General features: G+C 39.1%; 2 protein-coding genes and 1 long non-coding RNA gene across 7 annotated transcripts; all 3 read right to left on the bottom strand.

Moving 5' to 3' along the window:
• Positions 1-225: 225 nt before the first annotated feature.
• fbxo22 (F-box protein 22) lies at positions 226-8,446 on the bottom strand. The gene is made up of 7 exons (XM_014992043.2): positions 8,229-8,446; positions 7,858-7,990; positions 5,836-5,923; positions 5,103-5,201; positions 2,385-2,537; positions 2,136-2,301; positions 226-2,051 (listed from the first exon to the last, which is right to left on the bottom strand). The coding sequence occupies exons 1-7, from the start codon at positions 8,357-8,359 to the stop codon at positions 1,658-1,660; spliced, it is 1,164 nt and encodes a 387-aa protein (XP_014847529.2). The 5' UTR covers positions 8,360-8,446; the 3' UTR covers positions 226-1,657.
• A 2,029-nt stretch (positions 8,447-10,475) lies between these two features.
• LOC106920798 (uncharacterized) lies at positions 10,476-18,162 on the bottom strand. Of its 5 annotated transcripts, XM_014992048.2 has the most exons (9): positions 17,912-18,160; positions 17,163-17,296; positions 16,312-16,429; positions 16,093-16,163; positions 15,931-16,006; positions 15,766-15,828; positions 15,458-15,527; positions 13,895-13,973; positions 13,361-13,577 (listed from the first exon to the last, which is right to left on the bottom strand). In XM_014992048.2, exons 1-9 carry the CDS (start codon positions 18,041-18,043, stop codon positions 13,574-13,576), a joined length of 747 nt encoding a protein of 248 aa, XP_014847534.1. In that variant the 5' UTR covers positions 18,044-18,160; the 3' UTR covers positions 13,361-13,573. The 5 variants fall into 5 exon arrangements, with proteins under 5 accessions (XP_014847536.1, XP_014847537.1, XP_014847534.1 ...); XM_014992050.2 differs by lacking the exons at positions 13,361-13,577; positions 13,895-13,973 and adding an exon at positions 10,476-11,126 and having other exon boundaries at positions 17,912-18,157; XM_014992051.2 differs by lacking the exons at positions 13,361-13,577; positions 13,895-13,973 and adding an exon at positions 11,138-12,098.
• Positions 18,163-20,405: 2,243 nt separating this feature from the next.
• On the bottom strand, positions 20,406-23,121 carry LOC148160262 (uncharacterized). The gene is made up of 2 exons (XR_015762545.1): positions 20,894-23,121; positions 20,406-20,565 (listed from the first exon to the last, which is right to left on the bottom strand). It is a non-coding gene; the product is annotated as an uncharacterized LOC148160262 (long non-coding RNA).
• Between the last annotated feature and the right edge of the window lie 1,970 nt (positions 23,122-25,091).

Raw genomic sequence — 25,091 nt, 5'->3', positions numbered from 1 at the left:
GCAATTGGCTTAACCATTTGTCACTCATCGGGATTAGCCAGTCGATGGTTAAAGAGTACATCCATCAATCTGAAGCGTCGCTGCTTCTTTTAAACACGCCTGGATGTGGGCTGCTGAGGATGCAAGAGGTTGACGCGCATATTTAAAGGGAGTTTGACAAAATCTACCAATTTAAGTTATAATATTGCCTTTAGATACAGTTGAATGATTCGATTCCAAACAATATTAACAATAAACTGCATGTCTAATTTATTGTCTGTTTAAGGAAAACCTGAATGGGCACAAATAAGTCTGACAATAACCAAACTCTTTTTTTTCTTTTATCTAATACAATTTATATATTCATATTTATTTCAAATCTATACATGGTGTATTATGTTACAGCTAAATGATGAACAAGAGTTATTTTCTGAAGAAAAATAAAACAGGTTTTGGAATTTCTTAAATAGTTTTTTGTTACAATCACAGTTGCAGCTTTTTTTTAACAATGACACATCAGCAACGTTCAAGATAAAACAATCACCTGATAAACCACGTATATAGTGAAACTGCACCAATTAGCAACAAACTGTTCAGCATTGGTAAAAAAAAAAAAAAAAATCAACATCAAGTTTAGCATTTAGTACATTTTTAGAGGCCTGAATGCTATTAGACATGCTGTCCCATTTCTCCTAACGTTTTTGCATTCTGTCATGCTATAATCACAAACTTCAATGTATTTATTTGACATTTATGTGATAGACCTAACACCAAGCAGTAAATAATTGCAAAGTGGAAATGAAAAATGCTTTATTTTCCTTCAAATTCGCAATTATTATGACCTTTTGTTGATCTATAAACATAAAATCCTAATTAAATACATTGTCACTTACCAAAATGTAAAAAGATTCAAGGAGTGTGAATATAGGCACTGAAGAGACATCTTTAAAGCCGACCACTTTCTACAACTTGTATCTGAAAATCAAAAAGAAACAGCCAAACTAAACATTCGGCATGCAGGGCAAATTAGCATTTCAAATAATCTAGCATGTAATGATCCAAAAACCCAAATACTGTTATCGCCAAGCTCCCAGTTTGCACACCTTTTCCCCAACAACTTGACTCTAGCAGAAAACTTGAAAAAAGCCTAAAACTTCGGAAGCTGAGATAATTTGACCAGTGTGCCAAGCTAACAGCTGGACAAATTAAACAGATATAAAAAAAATAATAATAATAACAGAAATCTGTAGGTTAACACTGATGACACAAAACTGTGTCAGATTTGCTAAAGCTTACCCTGATTTTGTGGAGGAAAAACAAACCAAATTTCTTTACCTCCATGAACAAAAAAAGTGCAGCCACAGGGAAGAATGTGTCTTGAATGTGTGAGGAAATTGGAGTGAAAGACATAAACGTACTACTAACACAAGCAGAATTTGATGTCAGTATGTACACTCTGGGCAAATCCTTTCTTCTCAAAGTTTCCAAGACTTAAAACCTCCAAAGGTTTTGCCATTACGCCTTCATGGCTGAGGGGATTATCGTCCTGCTTTGTAAGCATAAATGAAGAGAGCAATATCCTGGGTGACACTTTGTACATAATGTCTGCTGCTCCAAGTCGTCGTTGACAACAGAAGCATGACACGTCGACTTTTTTCCTCTTACTCCTTCTTCCCAGTCAGCCAAAGTGGACCAGGGTCATGACGGTGGTGTACTCGTGCTGCAAGGTGTCGGAGTCGGAGTTGCAGAGGGTGTAGTCGTCTTTAACGATGCGGTCACAGCCGATCTCGCCGTTGCCAAACAGACCAAACAGCGGCGTATTGGGGAAGACCTTGTGAAAAGCGTCGGCCTCCACGTTGTGCTGGTTGTGGTAGTAGTTCTGGCCCCTCCCCACGCAGGCAAACATGAAGCCCAGGGTGTTTCTCTCAGGAATCCTGGCTGCCTTTAGCCGTCGGACCGTGGCCTCCGCTTCCTTCGCGGTGCCGACGTCTTGGTCGAGGAGCACGGACGCCCCCTGGACTTTACGGCCGCTCAGAGCCAGGCCGATCACACCGTACGATCCCTTGCTGCAGCTACAGAGATTGAGATGATGAAAACCGTAAGCACTGCGCCACGTGTATTAAGTCGTCAAATCCGCTGTGGAGCCTTAAACTCACCAATCTCTGGGCGGATAGAAGACGCCTTCCACCAGCCCTCCTGCAATTAAAGCCTTGCTGTTTGTCAGCGGCTCCAGGATCTGGCTGAGGAACCGTGCTCCTCCAGATTTATACGCTTCATAGATGAACATCACCACTACGCGTAGCTCTGGGTTGTCAACTAGTCCTAGAAAAAAAACACAACAAGACAAAATATAAGGGGCTGCTGAGGATTGGATTTCTCTTGACTTACTGAACAGCTGCACTCACCTGCTTCTTTCATGGCTTCCAGAGAGATCGTTTTCTTACAAAAGTGAAACGGCTTGATTTGAACACCATCAGTGTTGGGGAGCATGACTGCAAAGCCTGCCTCCCCTTCCTGGTACTCCTTAGGAGCACCGGTCCACGAACCGGTCGGAGTTACTGTTAAAAAGGTGAAAACCATGCTGCGTGAATATACATGCTACATAATCTGGATTTACCAAACTCCTAATTAGTCATCAAATTATTCATTCTAATAAAACCGTCACAAACTGTTTTCTTCATTAGTGATCACTAACCCACATCTCAAAGTTCCTTCTTATTCATTTTTATTTTGTCATTTAGTCACAAGCAAAATAAACCACAAAAACTTCAAATTCAAGAAAATAATCCTTAAGAGTTTCATGCTGGCTTTTACAGTCTCTAAGTCACCACCTACCGGAGTTTAGAGGAACTGCAGCAGCACACTCTTATTACAAAAAGAAATACGAGTTTCATTAAAAAAATAAATAAATAAAAATGAAACAACCACAAACTGACAACAAAAGTAATCAGTCCAAGATATGAATATGTTGCTATGGAAATTAGAGAACGATAAGCCGCTCTGCAATAGATATAAAGATTCGGAAGACAGACGGCCTCAATCACCACTTCTAAGCTTTTATTGGATTAGGATGTTAAATTAGGTTGTAAACTATTCCTGAGCCAAACCGTTGATGTACAGCAGAATTAGTACAAAGAAAATACAACTCCTGAAATGGATAAATGTTGCAAGTGCCTGCAATCCATTCCTATCCCCACCTAGTTCCAGATTTAGGTTCTAACTAGTATTTGCCTCCAGATGTAAAACAGCGAGTAGTAAAGTTACAACCTGGACCTCGTTAATCAGGGCCAACACAAAGATTCAACAGATGGACAACCAATTTACCCACACAGCGCCTTGCTAAACTATTCATCTCAATCAAACTTGTCCATGTTTTGTCATGCTGTAAGCACAAACTTTAACATATTTTATTCATTTACTTACTTATTTATTCATTATGTGACATGCCAACACAGAGAGGCACATAAGTTTGAAGTGGAACAAAAATTACATATTTTACAAACACTCTAAAAAACGTGATATGCACCTGTATTCAACCTACCTTTCTCAATTTAGGCTGAACACAATTGCACATCAAATTATGACAAACTGTGTTTTGGTCACTCACATAAAATCTAAATAACTTACACTGAAATTTGTGGCAGACAGACTCTTACTTTTATCAGCCCTTAGAACCTCCTGCTACATTCCTAATGCCGTATTTGGTTTCATTAAACAAAGCACTTTTCTTTGTAACTATGGCAACACTGAAGTACAGCCAAGATATTTTAAAGTAAAAAAAAAAAGGAAAGAAGGTAAAAGAAATTATAGCGGATAAAAATTCTGTGGACTGAATACAGAAAACGGCTTCAGCAGTTATTTCACACCAACACATCCGTCTCATCTCCTTCAACCATTTAAGCCAAGAAATCTAAACTAACTCTCTGCAACCAGTAATAAAAGATGCATGATAAAACCACTTCTAAATATTAAAGCAACATGGATGAAGGTGGTCTGTTAAGTCTTAGACTGCATCATCCTTGTGGTCTAGACTCATCAGGCCACACGAAATCCTTGGAGCAACAGAATAAGAACATCGGCAGATAAAGTGATGCACCCATCACACTTAGGGTTATTAATAAACGAGAGAGCAGCGGTATGTCTGAGGCCACGTCAGCTGGTTGTGAATATGTTAAGTAACACCAAATGCTCAAAAACGATTTGACCAAATATACTGAAAATTAAAGGAAAAGTTTTGTCTTCTGAGTGCACTGTGATTTTACAAGCCGATAATGTCGAGGTTCACCAGGTTTAAATTGTAGGAGTAATTTGAGCAACACTGCAGATTGATCTGCAACCAACCTTCTCAAGTTAAGTGTTTTAAGCAGCAACCGTTTATGATCAATCCAAGTTGTTGTTGGAAAATGAATCCAATTCCACAAAGACAGAAATTATGTCCTTAATAAAATATAACTAATCAAAACTTAAGGTGGACTACATACTGTATCGCCAGAGGGTGATGTTTTAGTACAAAGAGCTGCATTATGACATCACTTCTTTTTATTTTGAATACAGCGCTATTTGAGACGTTTGAATTCTCACCACGCTGACGATTTATTTTAACAGAATCAGTTTAGCAGGCTGGACCTGTTTGTCACCTATGGCTGCAATATTACAAAATGTCAGTGTTGTTACCATCAGCTCATGCAGCTATTAAACATGGCAGACAGAGAGCCTCATAAGCACATTCTCTGGAGGGAGGAGAACAACGCTGATGGAGAATCGCTTCTCCAGGGGGACTGTGATTATAACGAGAAATGGGAGGCTCAGCAGCGGGGACAGCGGGCCATCGATCAGCGAGAGACACAGCAAGATGCAAGCCGTGAGCGGAGCTTTCCAAAGCAGGCAGAAGCAGAGAGAATTCACTGGTCGTCTTATGGAGGTTCAACGAATCAGAGAAACACAGCACAATGCATAAACAGGTTTACAGTTCAGATTTACAACATTAATTAAACACACTGGTGGAGAATTGTGGCAGGTTCAAATACATATTTTATATGCAAAAGAGTTAGTGTGCGAATTTCTTTTTTTTTTTTTTTCCTTTAGGTAAATAAGTAGAAAAGAAAGAAGAGAGAAAAACTCACAGACTATGCCTGGTGTAGCGATGCCAACAATGTCACAGCCTTTGGGGAAGATCTGGTTCAGTTCTTCAGCCGTACTCATGCATTGGCGACTCTTTTTTGCTTCAGTTTAGAGGAAGAAGCAAAAACGTTGCAATCAAATCGATTCAGAACTTTCAATTATTTGGATTTAAAACTAGCATCAGAGAGGCATCAGATCAGAGTGAAACTGAATTTACAACATTATGAGAATCTCACATTTAAAAGATTAAAAACCACCACTTTCTGCAGCTACTGGGAGGCAAATGTTGGATTGTTTGCTGCATTTGAACCTGAATGCACTTATTTTCACTGGAATACATCCTTTATATGCTGAGGGCCTAATATAAATAAGCCAAATGTTTTAAATCTGCATCTTAGTCTTAGTTCTTATCAGCTAAGCTACTAAAATTGCCACTCAACAAAGCTGAATTTATTAGGAACCAGTCTCTAAAACACATCGAGTTGTATGAAAAACATCGAAAATAGCAAAATCATATTTTTATGTCGTACTTATGTAAAGTAAGAGCAATAGGGTGAAGTTGGCAACATACTGTAGGCTACAGGGCTAATCAAAATTTCCATAATGAAAACAGTAAACAGGAAGATGTTTTTTGCAAGTTGCCAAAACAAAAAGTATAATGGTCCAAACAGTACGAGACGAACATGTTCTCTACAAACAATCTGCTGAGTCACAGAGAAAATTATTACTACTGACCTTTGCTCTGTTCATAGCAATACTCTTGTCCAGTCAAGGCCTCACAGTCGACCATCATCAGGACCGTTTTAGGCAGGAGGAATACTTTCTGAAAACAATTGGAGAGAAAATGTTAAAGCACTTACTGTTAAACTGATGAGTAATGTTGGGATGTTTGAAGCAATTATAGCTGAAAGGCAGCATTATCAATCTGCTGGCAACCTCTAAGTTACAGAACTGTGAAAAACTTCTAGGTCAGTCCTCATTTCACTCCATTTATCTTAAAAGAAGTCAAAGTTTTTTAAGTAGCTCTAATCAATTTTAACCTAGGACTCAACACATTTAATTCTGCTTTATGTGTCACTGTACATCACATCTATTATGCTAACTGCCTCTTAAGATGGAGAAACATTGTCAAAAATGGTTAACGTTTCACGCACCTTCCATTTAATCTGATACATCCTGTGGAGAATCTGTAGACGAATCAATTCCAGAACTAACAGATTCATCATTCACAGAGCCATAAGTATGCAAAGATGTATTACCACCTGTATAATTTATTAGCCACTTGATATCTGCCTCAATTGTGCAATAATGCACAAATTGTAGGGCTTTACAACATATTAAACAGATATAAATACAATATTAATGTGCGTGATATATTAAAAGCGTACAATCAATGTTCTGTGTTCAGTCTCACTGCAGTGAGATTGATCAAGGTGACAAAGATGGCACTGTCCAAGACGTTTAAGTTTACAGAAAGTGTTGGAAGCATCAAAATGATGGCTGAGAAACAGACCTGTCAGGAAAATGTGGATCAATTACAACTGTCACCATCATTGCCACAATAGTATAATTGTTGATTTTACCATTAGAGTTGCATGAATTTGTAATATTATGCAGCACAAACCTGTTTTACTTCCTTAGCTAAACAAATAGAAAACAGCAAAGACACATGTGTATGAAACTTATTAAATGTACATTTGAAACTGCAACCAATAAGAGGTTTTACTTCTTTATGAATTAGAAAATCAGTGAAATGTTTTTGATTTCACTGATTAATTCAAAAAAAGTAAAACTAATACAGATTTATTACAAACAGTGTTGTGTTTGTTAGCTCCTATGTCAGATCATTTTAATGATTGCAGTTTACAATTAATGAAGACATGGGATTTGGTTTCTCAAAAAAAAATTGAATATTTTACTGTATTGGTATGGCCTCCAGACTCCTGTCCTTGAAAGTCACTGTCCTGCAACTTTTAGATGCATCCCTAGTTCAACATCTGAATCAAATTAAGGACTCATTGGGGAGGTTTCAATATGCCAAGGTGTTGCAAGTTGGAACAGGAATGAATCTAAAAGTTGCTAGACAGTGGCTCTTAGTGACTGGAGTTCAATCATGAAGAAGACTGCAGACTTGACATTTCTTTACCAAACACATGGAGATGGCCCAAACACCCAACAGAGTTGGTCTATTGTAGAGAGGAAGATGAGAAACATCAGAGGCATCAATGTAGAGGAGCTGAATGCAACTTTTAAAGTAACCTGGGATTCCTTAACACCTAAGATCTACTAAAGACTGATCTATGTGGCACCGATAGAGCGCCAACCCAACATTTAGTGCATATACTGTATGGGTATACGTTTCAGCAAAACGACACTTTACCTTTAAGAACCCCATTTTTGATTGGTCTAAATAAACATTTAGCTTTCTGATGAAGTGCATTTGGAGTTGTCATTTCCGGTAAGCCATAATTATGAAAATAACCATAATAAACGTCATACGTCACACTGTGTGCAATTGAGTTTCACTTTCTGAATTGCTGAAATAAATTCATTTAGCGATGATTACTCTAATTTAATGACACAACTGGACATTAACAAAGTTAAGGAGCAACATAGATTCTACTACCGTGAGATTTCTTTTAAACCGACAAGAAAGGTTCTTTGTTTTTCCCTTTCCGAGTGGTTGTTTCTCCTCTACTTCTCCTTTTCCGTTTATCTCAAACCATACTTTTTACGGTTTTCAGTTTTGCGATTTACCTCCACTTCTTCAGCCAGGATGCTGCAGAAAGAGTGAAGCTCTGTGGTGGAGGGTCCAGAGGCGGACACCCAGGTCAGATGCTGCTGAGTCCGAAGCACTCTGCGGGCACAGTTCCTCCACAATCTGCACACACTAAACAAGGACACACACGTTCACCTACTGCCCAACCAAAACCACACACAATCAAAAAGAATACGCTTCTCTGCTTACAATCTAAGCATATAATGTTTCACTTTAATAACCATCTACCGATTTTTCTTTCAGGTTACTCTCCAGCTTACTTTTTTTAGATAAATATTTTCATTTTTTTATTCAGTAGACATTATGGCTAGCCAAGATAGCCGTTTAGCTTGTAAACATTTCCCATTACCTGGCGACCCGCAGAAGCGATTTGGTTGGTATAAACATGAGAACTCTCTCAACCACTTCGGCGACATTGCTGAGCACATATGCCGCCTTGCTATCTTGAAAAGGTTCGCAAAAATCCAGACTTTCACTCATATTTCAATATCCGATGGTCGGTCATACAGAACAGCTAGGACTTTTACCTCTGCACTTCCACAGCTGTTAAACCCTCTTGTAAATTTACAATACTGCCCCAAGCGGGGCGGAGGGTAAAACGCACAGGCTTTTTCCATGACCGTCACAATTTTAAAAGCTATGTTACTGTTCTTACTTTTCCCCAAATACTTTATTAGGATATATAATTCCTCTTGTATTTTGCAGGACATTTCAACATTTTGACTAAAAGTACATTGTAAGCTATGACCTTTCATTTGCACAATGGCAATGGAGTGTCATGTGAGTTTACATGAGTCTATCAAAATGTCCACACTCACACCTTGACCCTTTATCATTTCACAACCAGAAATCAGACATATTTTTCTGTCCTGCACCACCGGACACAACTGTTAAATACCAGTCCCATGGTAACTCTGGAGGAAGGCCAGAAAGTCCATAGCTCAGGTGGAGTAATATTTTGACCAGACAACAGTTGTGTCTGAGAAGAGAAGGGAATCTGCAAACATGTGAAATGAGGTAAATGTTACACTTGCAGGTACAGTCTTTCAGAGTAATACTCATACCTTACAATACCTCAAACTTAAAACCAACCACCTGTCATTTTTCATGAGATCCATCCATCCATCCATCCATTTTCTGCCGTTTATCCAGGATCGGGTCGCGGGGGCAGCAGCTTCAGAAGGGAGGCCCAGACTTCCCTTTCCCCAGCCACTTCTTCCAGCTCCTCCGGGGGAACTCCAAGGCGTTCCCAGGCCAGCTGAGAGACATAGTCCCTCCAGCGTGTCCTGGGTCTTCCTCGGGGCCTCCTCCCAGTGGGACGTGCCCGGAACACCTCACCAGGGAGGCGTCCAGGAAGCATCCTGACCAGATGCTGGAGCAACCTCAACTGGCTCCTCTCGACGTGGAGGAGCAACGGCTCTACTCCGAGTCCCTCCCGGATGTCTCTAAGGGAGAGCCCAGCCACCCTGCAGAGGAAACCCGTTTCGGCCGCTTGTATCCGTGATCTCGTTCTTTCGGTCATGACCCAAAGCTCATGACCATAGATGAGGGTGGGAACATAGATCGACCGGTAAATCAAGAGCTTCGCTTTTTGACTCAGCTCTCTCTTCGCCACGACAGACCGGTACAGCGCCCGCTTCACGGCAGACGCTGCGCCAATCCGCCCGTCAATCTCCCGCTCCCTTCTTCCCTCATTCGTGAACAAGATCCCCAGATACTTAAACTCCTCCACTTGAGGCAGGACGACCCCCCTGACCCAGAAAAGGCATGCTACCCTTTTCCGGCTCATAAGATTTGTAGCCATTTTAGTTTCTGGCATTTGTACTGAACTTGAGCCAACGCCATTTCAAGTTGTGCATCAAATGTATTTGACAAATTAGGATTGAGATATTCTAGAATAAATGCAGACTTTACAGCAGATTGTGAACATTATGACTTATAAAAGGTATATATATAAAAAAAAAAGCATTTAGTGTAATGTTCAGCTTTTTAAACCAGAAACTAAAAGACCACAGAAATTCTTGTGAAATTCAGTTTCACAAGAATTTCAGGTTTAAAATTTTAAATGTCAAAATGGTTTCAGGGGGTTTGAATGTATATGCATGCAGTCAGCAAGTTTAAAAATAAATAAAAATTGATGGTTAAAAATTTAAAAAGTTGGGATTTGGCAAACTAAAGATGAAACATAATAAATTTAAAGTCGTGTTTAGACATTTGTCCTTTAGGACAAAAGACTTTTCCTGTAAGTCCTTTCGAGGAAAAGCCTGGGTATAACAGCAAACCGCAATAAAAAAAAAAATAAAAATAAAAAAAAATTCTCCCCATTTATTCAAACTGCAAAGAAATTGTCAAAGAAAACATCTCAGACTGCATAAGAACTGCTAGTTTTCAAACAACTAAAGCTTTGTTAAAAATTTTAAATTGAAAAACAATTCATCTCTCCCTTTACAATTAAAGTAAAGGGAGAGAATGGGGTGGGGGGACATCACAAAGTTCCCCCCCAAAAAAGACCAATGAAGCTTATGGCTGTAACATCACCTACATTTTCTAGTTTTGTCACTTTTTTTAGTCAAGGAACATAAAAATTAAAACAAGATCTGGTTTAATCTTTTATTCATACATTTCCAAGATAAAAATGTCTGGGAAAACAAGCAAATTAGCTTCCAAGGGAGAAAATGTTAGAAATGGTGCAGAGCACAAGTGTTTGCTTCATGTAGCTGAAGTACTTAGACTTCAGAAGGAAAAAGATCAGACATTGAATGCAAGTTTATAACAAAAAAACAAAACAACACATACATGATCTTACAAAAGTACAGATAATAAAAGTCCCTTTTATACAGGCTTGGCTTAAATTATGGCTTCATTCATAAAGACAATGTGCAGTATTTTTTTTATCAAAAGTGCAAAATCCCAACACATATGTAAACCATTGGACATGTACAGTGAACTTAAACAGGTCTTTGAACAGAGCGTGCAATATGAACAGTGTAGCTGAGCTGGAGCTCAATGCCTTTTCTGCTACTTCATACAGAGCTTGTGTCCTGTAGATGACAATGCCAGAGGTACAGCTAAACACAGACCCACGTGTCCACCGTCGCAGCAGCATGTGGGAGTCGGTCATTTAGAACATGTGAAGTCAGGTAGTGGAAAGGAACAGAGCTGGGTCAAATATTAACCATCTCCAGTAGGGTCTGATCCATCATCTGCTTAATGCTCAGGCCCTCTTCTTTAGCGCATCTGAGTTTGTCTGTCAATACAGCATTATATCAGTTTAGGACCATTAGATAAACAGTGCAGAGAATATACATTGTTGAGGTTCTGGTGGACAAAAAAAAAAAAAAAAAATCATACATGCTGATGAGCCAAAAAAAATCTATTTCACCTCTCCTCCCTCAGTCCCCATATTAAGTGTTCACACCAAGTAAATGTGAAAAGCTTCATGCTGTGAACTAGTACCAGAAACCCAAATTAATGAAACATTTGACAAGGTTTATCTCAAGCTATTGACAGAGATGAAGTCTAGACTCCAATGCATTTAGTGGGACTAATTACAGTGCTCAACCTTTTAAAAATAATTATAACTTTAAATCCTTTTCTTTGAAATTAGGTTTTCAAACAAATCCATTACAGCTGAAATACCACTTCAGCCTCTCAGCCTAAAAATCAAGCAGAAATATAAACTTAATTTTTACTGCATGACAAATTGTGTTAAAAAAAAAAGGTTAAAATATATTCAACCAAGGTTTCTGTGTGGTCTTACAGTTGGTGTTTTATTTATATTTAAGACCTCAGTCTGGAGGTGAATTGCAAATCTTACCGATTCTCTTGTTTAGAACCACAAGTCCCAAAACAAGTGAGAGTTGTTTTGGGGCTTGTGAAACGCTACATGTAGAAGTAACTCACTCCAGCAGCTATAAGGCTGAGCAAGTCAAACCTGCAGTAAAATAAACTTAACTCACTAATTCAGAGACAAACAATACCCCTTCTTTAGCATCTGAGTATACAGCAATATGTACAATTTGATTATATTTCTGTGGTGTAGATGTGAATCTCTACCTGCTTAATCTAACAAATCCACAATGCTCTTGGATTATGTTGCATCATAAAAAAAAAAAAGTGCCAGCATAAAGCAAACCCTTTCCAGGTTAGGCCTCATTTAAGGCTACTCTCAGTTCATTGGTCAGAAGACGGTTTTTATCAAGCTGCTTGTATAGATGATCTTGACCGTCAGAAAGCAGTAAGGGAAGAAGGGAAAGAGACAGAAGACAAGTTAGTACATAAAGACAAAGTTAGTGGAGAAAGTTGGGTAAAAAACTGCTAGTTTTGTCCTGGTAAACTACAGACTTTATGAATTGCTTAATCATTTTTTTTTCCACAACTGATTAAAAGATGTATACCTCTAATTGGATTTACTTTTTAACAAACAGTCTTAAGACTTTACAATACATTAGTTTTTTTCTAGGCCCCTTGATATTTCACTCGCTAACCCAAACCACCAGTCAAACTTAAGAGTTGGTCTTGCTTGCAAAGAATTGCTAAGTTCAACTGTATGACCAGGTTGTTTGGTTAAAAATGTTGAATGATCTGCAGCAGCACACCAAATCTCACACACGCTTGACAGACTGAGCAGAAGACCTCTCAACTGTGTTCAGGTAAAGCCCTACCCAACCAATCTCTGACAAGCTTACATACTCTGGTATTTGTCTCGATATACCCCCTTAGGAGTCGACACTTTAAATAAATTAGGTAAAGTTTGAATTTTTTTCATTGATATTCAACTAAACTAACATGCAAAAAATTAGCTTAAATTTGACTCTGAATACGTTTTTCCCACTCAGCAAACACCAAAATAAAAGTCTGGAAACAAAGAAAAACAGACTTGAACTTTATGGTTACAACTATAGATGCCTAGTGGAGAGAAGAGTGAAGAATGCCCTGTGTGCATAGTCTAAAGCATTCAAAGGTGTCGACACTGAAAGATCACCTTTGAGCCGTCAACACAAATAACGCAAATGATTTGACGTTTTGAGATTAGTGAAACGTATATAAAAAGTTTGGATAATGATAACCTCATGATCTCTTGATTCCTTGGTGGGTTAAAACTTCCACATTCATCAAGCAATAAACGGCACATATACGCAACGTTTAACTGCTTGAACTATTTTTTTAACACCAACTGGCTTAATATGATGTTAAAGCTCTCTTTTTAACTGAACCACTCATATTTTCTTCTCAGAATTCAGCAACTTCTGAACACAAACTGGAAATGGCTGATGGTGTTAAAAAGGTTCCATTTACTTCAAAAGTCAAACCAATGACAAGGAGTTCCATGTTCCATTACCGTCCTCATAAACAGAGAAACAAACAGCAAATAGGGAAGGAGCTACAGAGTTCATTTAAAAGCTATTGAAATAAATTAAACAGTGAAGACACAAAAAAAAAGCCAAATGAAAACGGAAAGGAAAAGATGGATCATAGACATAGATGAAAGAGTGTTTATTTTACAGAAAGCAATATGGCTCAAAAATCTGCATAAGACATGGAACAAGGGGTGCTGGCAGCAAAAGCCCGGTGTGCAGTCCTGGCAGGGCAATAAAGAAATAGACAAAAAAAAAAAAGATACAGAAAGTCGGGCTGAGCTGCGCAGGAGTGAAATGATGATCGACAAGCTTCCACAGTGAAGAGTGAAAAGGTTTAGCTGTGAAAACACAAAAGAACAGATGTTGGAGGGGAAAAAGAAAATAAGCAAAACAAAAACTTAGATGCAGGGAGAATTTGAAAGTTGGGAAATTAAATGTTACAATGCAGGAGAGGGTAAGAAAAAAAAAAAAAAAAAAAAACTCCTTAGGCTCTCCAAAAAACTATTTGCATAATCTAACCTATGGTGTTAGTCAAAAGGTTAAATCTAGAGCCAAATCTAGTTCACTGCAATCAACATGCCACAAGGGGGAGCTACTAAGACAACAGTTAGCCCTAGTGGGATCTAAAGCACAAATCAAGCATGTTGTAAATTACATGGATGTCATGTCGTTGAGGGCGTGGTCCAGCTCTTCGCTGATGGCCTTGTACTTCAGTTTCTGGGCATACAGCTCATCTACCAAGTTGTAATTATTAAGTGGCAGTGGATGGTGTAAAAACAGAAAATATAAGTGTCAGAGCATAGAAGTAAAAAGGAAAATAGAAACGGCTAAAAGAAAGGAAGGAGGTGCAGAAACGAGGAGGGGTGAAGGAACAGCTGCTGATGTCGGGTCAAATTCCTGAGGAGTCGGAAAAACCTGCTTCACATGTTCCATGACCCTGTGATGAGTGCCGTGGACTGAACAGTGGCAAACCACAGCGCAGTGACAAATACTGCCAACATGAACAATTTCATGCTTATACCTTTTATTCTTATGATTAATAACTCACCATGCAGACAGGCATGGAACATTTCCTGGTGCTACTGGAAATGTGTAAAAACCCTTAAGATAAATGAACATTTTCCTTATTTTAGGCCCATTTAGACTATAGGAAAACAAATGCCAAAATAATTGCATAACTAAGGCCTTCATGACAATTGTTGGCACTCCTTCTATAAATACTTTCTCCTCTAATTTTTTGTGAATGGGGGATATCAATTAGTCTTACCGTAATATTTAAAAGTACAAAAATGGACCGTTGCATTCCTATTTGCAGAAACTCTAGATTGTCAAGAGTTTTGCGTTTTCTCTTCTTCAGCTCAGCCCACAGGTTGAGCTGCAAGATTTAGGTCTGGGAACTGAGATCAGCCACCACAAAAAATGTTAACTGCATGTGATTTGTCCATACATCTTGGATTATGATATTCAATAACCCATATCGAGTTTTCTGGTAGAGAGCAATTGATTATTTTCATAAAAATCTACCTGGTACATAAAGGTCATGTAAAAAGTTTGAACTTGTATGCATGGTATAAGATCTGTGACACTGTGGACCTGTTGAGTGTTGCAGAAGCTTTGAGAATCTTGTTAGAAACATGTTAGAAAACATGTTTCTAACAAGATTCTCAAAGCTTCTGCAACACTCAACAGGTCCACAGTGTCACAGATCTTATACCATGCATACAAGTTCAAACTTTTTAGCAACAAACCATATCCATTTGGATGGTTTGTAGCCAAATTTCAAGTTTAGGATGAACCCAGTTCCTAGCGTTAGCCCCGTCCTTTGCCCAACTGCTTGGCACTTAACTCAGGTTAGAGACTGTGAGATGATAAAATGCCTTAAGATGGTAAAGAATAACTATTCCATAAACACTCAAGGCATCTTTTAGAGGACCAATAAAACACCATCTTTACCAAGAGGTGCCAACAAATTAGTCTGGGTCTAAAGTTGTCCTGTGAACGTTTCTGCATTCAGACTACACTAAACCTTACAGCGCCTTTGTCGAGCATTGATGTGCATTAGCATCTTTCAGAGACAAATATTAATTTTACTTTGATTTAAAGTCTCAGCAGTTACAGCTTATGTTGTTTACCCGACTGCATGAATAAATAGAAATTCCCTTTAAATTTGAATCAAGCATTAGGCAAATGAAAAGTGAAAGTAATAAAGTAATCATACCCTCCAGGTCGTCGATGGTTTTCTCGAGCTTGGCAACTGATCTCTCAGCGAACTCAGCACGAGTCTCAGCCTGAGCGGAGCAACACAGCAACATCAGCAAACCGCCAGTAAGAGGTCTACATTAACAACTGAAGCCTTAATGGGTTGAAATTAAAAGTGCTAACTAAGCAGATGTTAAAAAGCAGCCAGTACGGCAGACCTTTTCGCAAAATGCCTAATCAAAGACAAGATAGGATGGATGAAACGGAAATATTTTCTGAAACGCAACACATGCAGAGATTAATTCAGCACAGCTGTAGCTCACTCACCTCCTTCAGCTTGTCTGTAAGAACCTTGATCTCCTCCTCGTACTTGTCCTCCTTCTGTGAGTACTGTGGTTACAAACAATGACTGAAATCAGAAAACCTGCAGCACTCATCATCTCCCCTACGAGTTTACATCAAGATGTCATCAAACCTAATCAATCGGCCTACCTTCTCCGCCTGGGCCTCCAGAGACTTCAGGTTGTTCTGCACGGTCTTCAGCTCCTCCTCCAGCTCAGAACATTTACTGTAGAGTGTCGGCAAAGAACAAAGTACATTGTAAATCCTATTTAAGGTTGTCACAAAGAACAAATGGAGGAAGGGGGATGCTACCTCTCGGACAGCTCGGCACGCTCCTCTGTTCGTTCCAGGTCGCTCTCAATGATCACCAGCTTACGGGCCACCTGCACTCACAGCACGGCGTTCTTTCACCAAACGGATCCAAAATACTTTTATGCTTCTACTGTGAACGCGAAGGCAGCGTGGAGGCTGCTGTATCTGATAAAAGAGGGTGGAAAACACTTAAGTGCAGTAAGGAGCTGAGAAGCTCACCTCCTCATATTTGCGGTCAGCCTCCTCAGCGATGTGTTTGGCCTCTTTCAGCTGGACCTCCTGCAGCTCCATCTTCTCCTCGTCCTTCATTGCTCGGTTCTCAATGACTTTCATGCCTCTGAATGGAGAAAAGCAAAAAACACACACACACAAAAAAAAGATTGTAGGCAAGTGCAAGCAATGTTTTCTTGTGAACTGAACATCACAACATGATGCATCTCAATAGTAAAGCAGATTAAATCCTGCCCAACACAAGTGAGATTAATGTCTTGTTGGAACCGATGATGTAGTTTTCTATAAGCAGTGACACGCGTTCATACGGTTTTCTAACAGGTTTCAATTCCTGGACATATTTATCATTCTGAAAACAAAAGAAAGTGATCCAGAGAATCCAACAATAAGACAAGAAATTCACAAAACATAAGACCTTAACAATTAGCATAGTTAAAATATTTTTTAACATGAATATGCAGCGATTCATTTCTAAAGATGCACCGATAAAGCTTTTTCTTGACTGATGCACGTTTCCAGTTGTCTGTGTTCCGATTTGATTCTAATTTTTTTATTTGAAAGCTTAAAACACAATATGTAGATGTAATGGTTTTGAATTCAACAAAAAGAAAGTCACAACTTATCAAAGTTTATTTCTAGCCTTCATCTGTTTTTCTAGTGAAACAAAAACCTGCATCATTGTACATTCTTGTTGGCTGACCAAAAAAATGGAAACCCCCTAATTTTGAGTACTTGCTCAACCAAGTACTTTTTTTAAGTTTTTGACTCAGACTTTTTTTTTTTTTTTTTTTTTTAAATGACCTTTGTATTTGATGAGTAAAAAGACGTTGACCACCCACCTCTCGCTCTCATCGGCAGCTTTCTCAGCCTCCTCCAGCTTGGTGAGGGCAGTGGCCAGGCGCTCCTGAGCTCGGTCCAGCTCCTCTTCAACCAGCTGGATGCGTCTGTTCAGGGAAGCTACATCTCCCTCAGCCTTGGAGAGAGCAACACAACCAAAATCAGATCAAGTTTATTGGCCAAGCGCTGATAAATCAGGTCTATGCTGGAAAACAAGACGGGCTTCTCTAGGAGCAAGTGGGGGAGGGATGTTAAGATGCATGATGCAGATTCTGGTTAGGGAGTAAAACGGCATTTCTCTCACTTTAAGTTGACGTTTTCGCAATATGCATGAAGAAAATGCTGTACAATTTCGTAAACTGCGCAATTCCTACTGTATTATTTTGACCAATAAATAAAACAAGGCTTAGTTGAGGATAAAGGCACCTCCCCATACTTAAACTAGCTGGTGGCACCGTTAGTGAGGGTTTTATCTCTCTCCGAGGACCTGCTCTCACGTCAGCCTCTTATTAACGGAGCGGCCGCTGGTTTATCCGGAGCGCTCAGGGTGGTGTCCCTTCCAGACACCATCCTGTCCTCACCTCCGACGCTGAGCCACTGAGCTCAAACTCATTCGCTTGATACCCACTCAGCTCTGTTCGAACAGGAACCGCGGGGTGTTGGGCCTAGCGGCCACGCTTTTTGACCAGCTTTGCACCTAATGCCTCCCGCAGCCAAGAGCCCTAATTGCCTTAAATCATTAGCAGCTTACTGCTTCCCTCGCAGTCCTCTCCTGGTTCAGTTCCCGCTGCAATAACGATGCCCGTTCCTCCGCCGAATCGGCCTGCTCCTGCAGCGACTTGATTTTCTTCTTCACGGCTTCCAGGGAGCTTCCACCGGCCATTTTTTTTTCGCTTTGTCGTTTAATTTTGCCTCGGTTAAGCTAGTTTTCTCCCGGCTGTGCGCTGGCTGCCTCGCCCGCTGTTGGGGATGCTTCGCGTTTGATCCCTGCCCCCACCGCCTTTAATCAACCACTGATGAGGATTGGGACGTGCCACCAGCCCCGGAAGTAACTCATTTTACCCGCAAACCTTAAAATGTGTCCACCGAATAAAAAAAATAAATCTCATGGATTGTTCTTGTGTAGTCTTTAGTTGTGGTTTTATATCGTTTGTTGTGGATTTGTGAAGATATAGATGCAAATAATTGTGTTGCAATTTGACTTGCATCCCCGAATCTTAAATTGAGCCAGTCCCATCAAGATCATAGCCGCAGACATCACAGTTTACTCCTGCACTGTTAATTGAATTAATTTGACTTCTAAATAAGGACAGCAATGTTTACGAAATCTTTCGGTGCATTTTTCCTGTCAATTATGCCTTCATAAAAATTGTAATAATAAATAAACACTGACACATATTTTTTAATTTTTTATTGTAATGTATTTGTTGTGTTTACTGTCTTCCTTTTTGTGTTGGCATACTACTGCAAATTCCAGTAGTGATTGTAAAAATTACCACAATTACCAGCCCAGAAACAAGCAGGAAATGGGATCTAATTAGCTTTAAATTACGATTGTATTTAACATACCTTTCAAGCCATAAAGCTATTTTCCCTGTAGTTCTTAATGTGTAAGTTTGCAATGCATTTGTCAAATTGTCTGTGTAAATTTAATTTCTGGAATGCAGATGAAACTAAGAAAAATAGACATTTTGGGGTGTTTTTGTACACTGAGTGAAAGATGGGCATATAATAAAAATATTTCTGTTAAACACATATTTTAATATGTTATAATATTGTTGATGGTAATTCAGTAATAATCCTAATCTAGCCTGGGCTCTCTGTATGCTGTGGTTCCATTTAACCGAGCACTTTGCTCTTGACTCTTGAAACCCTCCCTGTTGAACTCTGTATTTTAACAACAAAACAACAAAAATATTGTTTGTAGCGCAACACAATAAGGAAATGAGAGTTGTCCATAAACTTGGAGATGCACAAACTAACTAAAACACTAAAGTGAGGTTTTCTTTTGTCTCTGGGTTCTGTCACATTGCAAATCCCCGCTCCTCAGCTTCTTCAACTATTTCTCCATCCTGATCTCGGTCAGTGTCACTGCCACCGTGTTTCCTAATTCTTCCTTTTTCTGCAATGTTTTTAGGGACTGCGTTTACTGTCCTGCTGAGATTTCATAGAGATTGGTTTCACTTCCCTACCTGCAATTCATTACACTTTTACTTTATAATGTAAACCGACACTGTAAATTACACAGCTGGACAAATCTGCAAAACACATTGTTTTCTCTTGAAAACAGTATGTTTCAGCCTAACAACATTTTTTTTTCATGCAAATTGTTGCAGTACTTCCAAGAACAAAATGAATGAATCTAATCACAGTAGGTTGCAAGTTTGTAGCCTCTATAGGCTTCAGTAGATTACTAAGGATTACTCTACAGTATGGAGTGGATTACAGTGTAGAGTATAGAGTAATCCACTGATGAAGTGACTGATATGCAAGTATACCACACATACCAAAAAAAAAAAAAAAACAATTTGTAATAGTTGTCCACACTAGTGACCAATATGCATAAAAGAGATATTTATTTCAGGAGATTTTTTTCCCTGATTTGCCAAATGTACAAAAGAAAGTATTTAATGTTCTAAGACACCAGAATACCAGGATACCAGAAAACTTTCTGTTCTTTTTTTTATTAACTGGATTTTTTTCTACATCAAGTTATTTATTTATTTAGAAGAAAATAGAAACTTCATAGAACATCTGTTAAATATTTCGTTGTTATCGTTAACTTCATTGGTCAGTCTATAAATTTAGAACTACCTATAAACCTAAGTTTATTCTAAGCTGATTGTTATTAAGGTTTATCTTTGAGCAAAGTGTTGTTTTATGAGCTTTTTAACTCAATAATGGCATAGGCTAATTGGCTAAACATTAAACCAAAGTCAACAGTTTTGATCCATCTGACCCTGGGTGTGACAACTGATCCCAGAGAGGCCACAAATATTTCAAGGATTTTTTCAGTCCAAAATGTGCCTGTAAAAACGCCCGACTGAAACTGGACACTGGCAATAACATCCATCCAAATGGCACAACAGTTAGCCTGTGAACTGTGACATTACCATATCCAGCACAAGGGCTAAATTTACCTGCACCCTTAAATTCCTCCTATGCAACCCATAGGTGCATTTTGTAATATATTACTCTGGTACTTCAGCATTAGAGTCAATCTGTATGGGGAGCAGCGTTATTTTACTGAAAGTGTTTCTCTCCTCAGTTCAAACTCACATCTGTGGCTTTCTTCTCAGCGAGCTCCAGTTTCTCCTGAGCATCCTTCAGGGCCTCGGAGTACTTGTCCAACTCATCCTCAGTGGCCTTCAGCTTCTTCTGCAGTGCTACCAGGTCATCCTCAAGCTGGTGCACAGAGAAACCAGAAACGTTTGCTTTAAGCAATAACAAAATTCAAATAAATTATTCTTGTTGTCCTCAAAAGACACTTTACCTTGTCATCTAACTTTATATGACAGCCTCAGGTCTTGCATATAAAATACAACTGTAACTGTTCTCTACATATTCAATGCATAAAGTCATCATATAACATAGAAAATAATTACAATATGAGAGCTTCTTATGTCTTGAGCCGATACATGAAAACACACGGCTGCACAGGCACAACAGTACAAGCTGTGCAAGGCATCTTGTGTGCAAAAACACAAGAACAGGTTTCAAACCAGACACCCACCTGTTTGCTTCTGTCCTCAGATGCTTTCTTGTCTGACTCGGCCTGCTCAGCTCTGTCCAAGGCATTCTCCTTGTCAAGCTTGAGCATCTGCATCTTCTTCTTGATGGCATCCATGGCTGCTTAGTGTTTTGAGTTGGCTGCAAATCTGTGAGCCTGAACAGAAAAGATGGGAGCGTCTGAGCCACACCGAACACCTAGCTGGAGTGCGAAGTCGCAGAGCCTGTTGAGGGTCAAATAAGTCGGATACTGGACACCCAATGCTTTTTTGGAAAGGGCTGCAGTTGTTTGCCAACACGGGCCCTTTGTTTATTCTCAAATCTCCACACCGATTCGCTCTCCCAGGACATTTGACCACTTGTATGACTATACATGGGGTGCAGGCGTCAGAGAGGAACCTTCCCACTCCCACGCCTCGCAGCAAGACGTCCTCTCCTATTTCTATCACCCTCCAAGAGGAAGTGGCGTGTCAAGAAGTAGTAGTGCTCCAAAGGGGGGTTACTTGGGAGATAATCTTCACTCAGTTATCACTTAGAAAGATGAAGTAAAAACACTGAGATAAGAAAACAAACTGATCACAAACTTTTATTTAATTTCATCAAACAGTGAAACTTGATTTCAAATGTGCTTCCTTGCTCATGCAGAGGTCTGTTCCGATGAATTACAGTAGCATTTCAAGCATGACAACTATTCACACACAACACACAGAGGCAATTGGATAAGCCCCTGTGAAATCCCCTCTCACTCTGAGGCGTGTCACGTTAGCCAGCGCGGCTTGCTCGTCCTCCGCTGATCATTTCAGCGGCTCCCTTACAACACGGCTCAACACCGGGGCAGCAATCAGAGAGGATCAACCGCACGACCAAACCGTTAAGCTTGTCCGGCTTCTGTGGTGGATTGAGGATTCCTCAGAGTTCTGTCACAAATGGGCTTGAGGGAAAGCGATGCTGTTTGTGGGGGACAATGGAGAAGCTTTGGCATTTAAACAACCCCCACTGTAACAGTTCTGTTTCTCAGTCGCAGCTGTCACACACAGCCTGCTGCTAAGAACAGTGGCTGGTTGGCCATTAAAGAGCCACTGTCAGTTACAGTAGCTCGACTTTTGCACATATTTACAGCAAAATAAGAGAAGAAGAAATATTTCTTTACTAAACGGTATTATTTTAAGTTTTACGGGGTTGTGTATATAAAAATGAACTCTCAGGCTTTCACATGATGCTACTCTTCCATTAGCTTCTATGATCTGCATGTGTTTTGTTGAGTGTATATTTTAGGATCTGATGAAGTGTGTGCCACCTGTTGGACACCATCCAGGCCTCATAGAGTTCTGTAAAAAAAAAAAAAAAAAAAAAAAAGTATTTGTTCCGTAAGAGATTTCTTCTGTTTTTTCTTTCTTTCATCGGGTTTAAATATTTAAGATTATCAAATGAATGTAAATGTAAAAAAAAAAAAAAGATTCAAATAATGCTTTCATTTATAAAGGGCAGAGAGTTGACCCGAACCAACCAGGCTCTATTACAAAAAGTTACTGCCCTCTTAATAAATCAGAAATTAAATGTGACAAATTACATATTTTTTGGAGGCTACAATTTCACCCCCACATCCAGGTAGGATTTCTGTCAGAGCTGCAGATTCAATAAATTATGCATGCTTGGCCTGTCTGAAACATAAAATAAAAAATTAGAGAGCAGATGAGAAACAGTAGCTGACTTTTATCAGTCTGCAAAGGTCACAAAGAAAGTAAATAAAACTTTAGTTATGTAACACTTTTCGAGATATAGATCACAAAATGCAGTGAACAAAAAACAAAAAACTAAAAATATGACTATATAATCAATTAAAGTCAATTGTAAAAAGATGAGGTTTTAGTTGGATGGGTGTCCTGGTACACTCACCGTCAAACTAACACAGCATTTCAGGAAAACATGTGCCTGCAGTCAAACATGGTAGTGGTAGAGTAATTGTTTGGGCTGTTTAGCTTCTCCCGGACCTGAATGACTGCCCTTAATTGATGGAAAGATAATTGATGTGCTACGTAAGAAAATCCTGTGGGCGAATTCCTCCATGTCAGTTTGTGACCTTAAATTCGAGCACGAGGAACAGATGAAATAAGTTGCTGATCTTTTTAAGGTTACTTCTACCCTACCCCTCTATTTTATTTCTTGGTGGTCTGGCGTGTGCAACATCGTTCCTGTGAAGCTTTTTTGAGCCAGTCAGCTGTCACCATGTTGTCATCCTGCCATGTGTTTTATGGAGCCCTTCGCAGCCAGTCACACATGCCAGTCATAGTCAAAGATCAGAGAGCCTCAATCCGTGTCACCCGTAGACTCTGAATAAACGAAGAGACAAAGATCATCACATTGTACCTGTCCAGCAAATGATGACTTCGTCTGATTAGACCGGGCGTTTTATTCAGAACAAAACACTTCAATTAGTATTGAATTTAAAGACTAAGAGATAACACTAAGGAGCTATTGATGGTCATGGATCTAGCAAACTTTTAGAAGTTGGACTTCTTCTAAGACAGCTTATTGAACAAAATGTGAATTGAAATGATTAAAAAAATATTAGAGATAAAAACAAATATGCACGGTGCATGGATTACCCTGAACTACCCTCAGTATTCTTTGAATTTCCAATTATAATAATATATTAATCCTTTGAGTCAGAAGTGAGATGTTGAAGCTTTTGAAATTTGACAAAAGCTTGTCAAATTTCAAGCTTTTGAAATTTGACCTATTGCCAATAGGCCAATAGGTTGGCCTATTGCCAACCCTTTGTTGGCAATAGGCCAACAAAGGGCTGTTTTCTAATTTGCAATTGAAATCTAAAAAGTGTGATATTCATTTGTGTTCAAACACATTTATTCTGATATCCAGACGTCACCTACATAGTAAGTCTATATAAATCCACCTGTGTATAATTTAATCTGATATATGGACAGTATAATGTTGGAGGGTATTTTATTTTGAATTTTTAAGAAGCATTTAAAATTTTATGGAGGATTAAAGTTGAGGTCCTGTCTCATTTTCCAAATTTCCACCTTAACACTTTTCTTTACAACATGTAGGTGAGATCTCGCTAAATTATTAGCACGCATAAATTAAGTGCATAGTACTTTCTGTATGCCACAAGTCAGTAATCTTCCATCAGGTTGGTAGGTGAGACACCCTGAAAAATTAGAAATATTTCAGAACTGTAACAAAATGGAAAAAAGAAAACAATTCCTCCATGTTACAACAGGTGTTTTAATGACACGAAAGTAGCAGCGTTGCCATGTAATCTGCTGTCGTCATCAGTAACAGTATCGGCCTTCTGACTTTTATTAGAATTAGATTTAGAAGAGGAAAATACTAGATGAGATGTCTTCTATCTGCTGCCAGTCAACATTAAATTCAATGCCGTCGTTAATTTAACCAAGTTCTTCTTTCTTCATCTCAGCCAAGTCAAATTCACAAGAAAACAGGATTGAAGTCATATCAGCAAGCATTTACAGAATTGCAACAAAAAGCTGATTTGAGTAAATATCAGAGGATGGAAGGCAGATTTGAACTCTGTCCCAGGAAGCAGCTGTGCCACTGAAATTGACGTCGCCTCCTTGGATTTTAGTGCCGGACAGATTTAGCACGAGTCTCAGCACACAGTCTGGACTCAATATACCCTGTAGATTTGTGCTGACTCAGAAATGCTATCTTGTCTTGTGAATAAAAAGGGAACCTTGTTTTCCTGGCAGAACTGACCTCCCTCGCTTTTCCTCAGAAGACCTTGACTCGGCCTGAGTCAAGTCAGTGCTGCTGATGTAGAGAGAAAGTTATTCCAAATGTATCTGTAAAAAAAAAAAAAAACTGTTAAAACTAGCAGTACTAAATGTATTTCACAAGCAAAAGTTGGATAGAAGAATGACGAGAGAAAATTCCAGCTGAGTCTTTATGGTCCTGGAATCTCAACCATAAAAGCAGATTTGTGGTTTAAATCAGAAAATCTATTTTTACTCTGACTGCAAATAAAATAAAATGTCATTTGTACAGGACACAGACTTGGTGATTGCCAGGAGAGTTCAGAGATTCTGGATCTGTTTTATTAAGGCTTTGTTCCTGATCAACTCAAATGAACAAGAACAGAAAGGAATGCCAAATCATACAGTGTCTGAGACAGTTTATTTTAAAGAATAAATTGCAAAATGATCAGCTAAAGGAAATAT

This window comes from Poecilia mexicana, unplaced genomic scaffold (genome assembly GCF_051168715.1).
Source record: "Poecilia mexicana isolate PSO_F unplaced genomic scaffold, ASM5116871v1 scaffold_3, whole genome shotgun sequence".
Classification (NCBI taxonomy): domain Eukaryota; kingdom Metazoa; phylum Chordata; class Actinopteri; order Cyprinodontiformes; family Poeciliidae; genus Poecilia; species Poecilia mexicana.
This window is presented reverse-complemented; position numbering and strand designations above follow the sequence as displayed.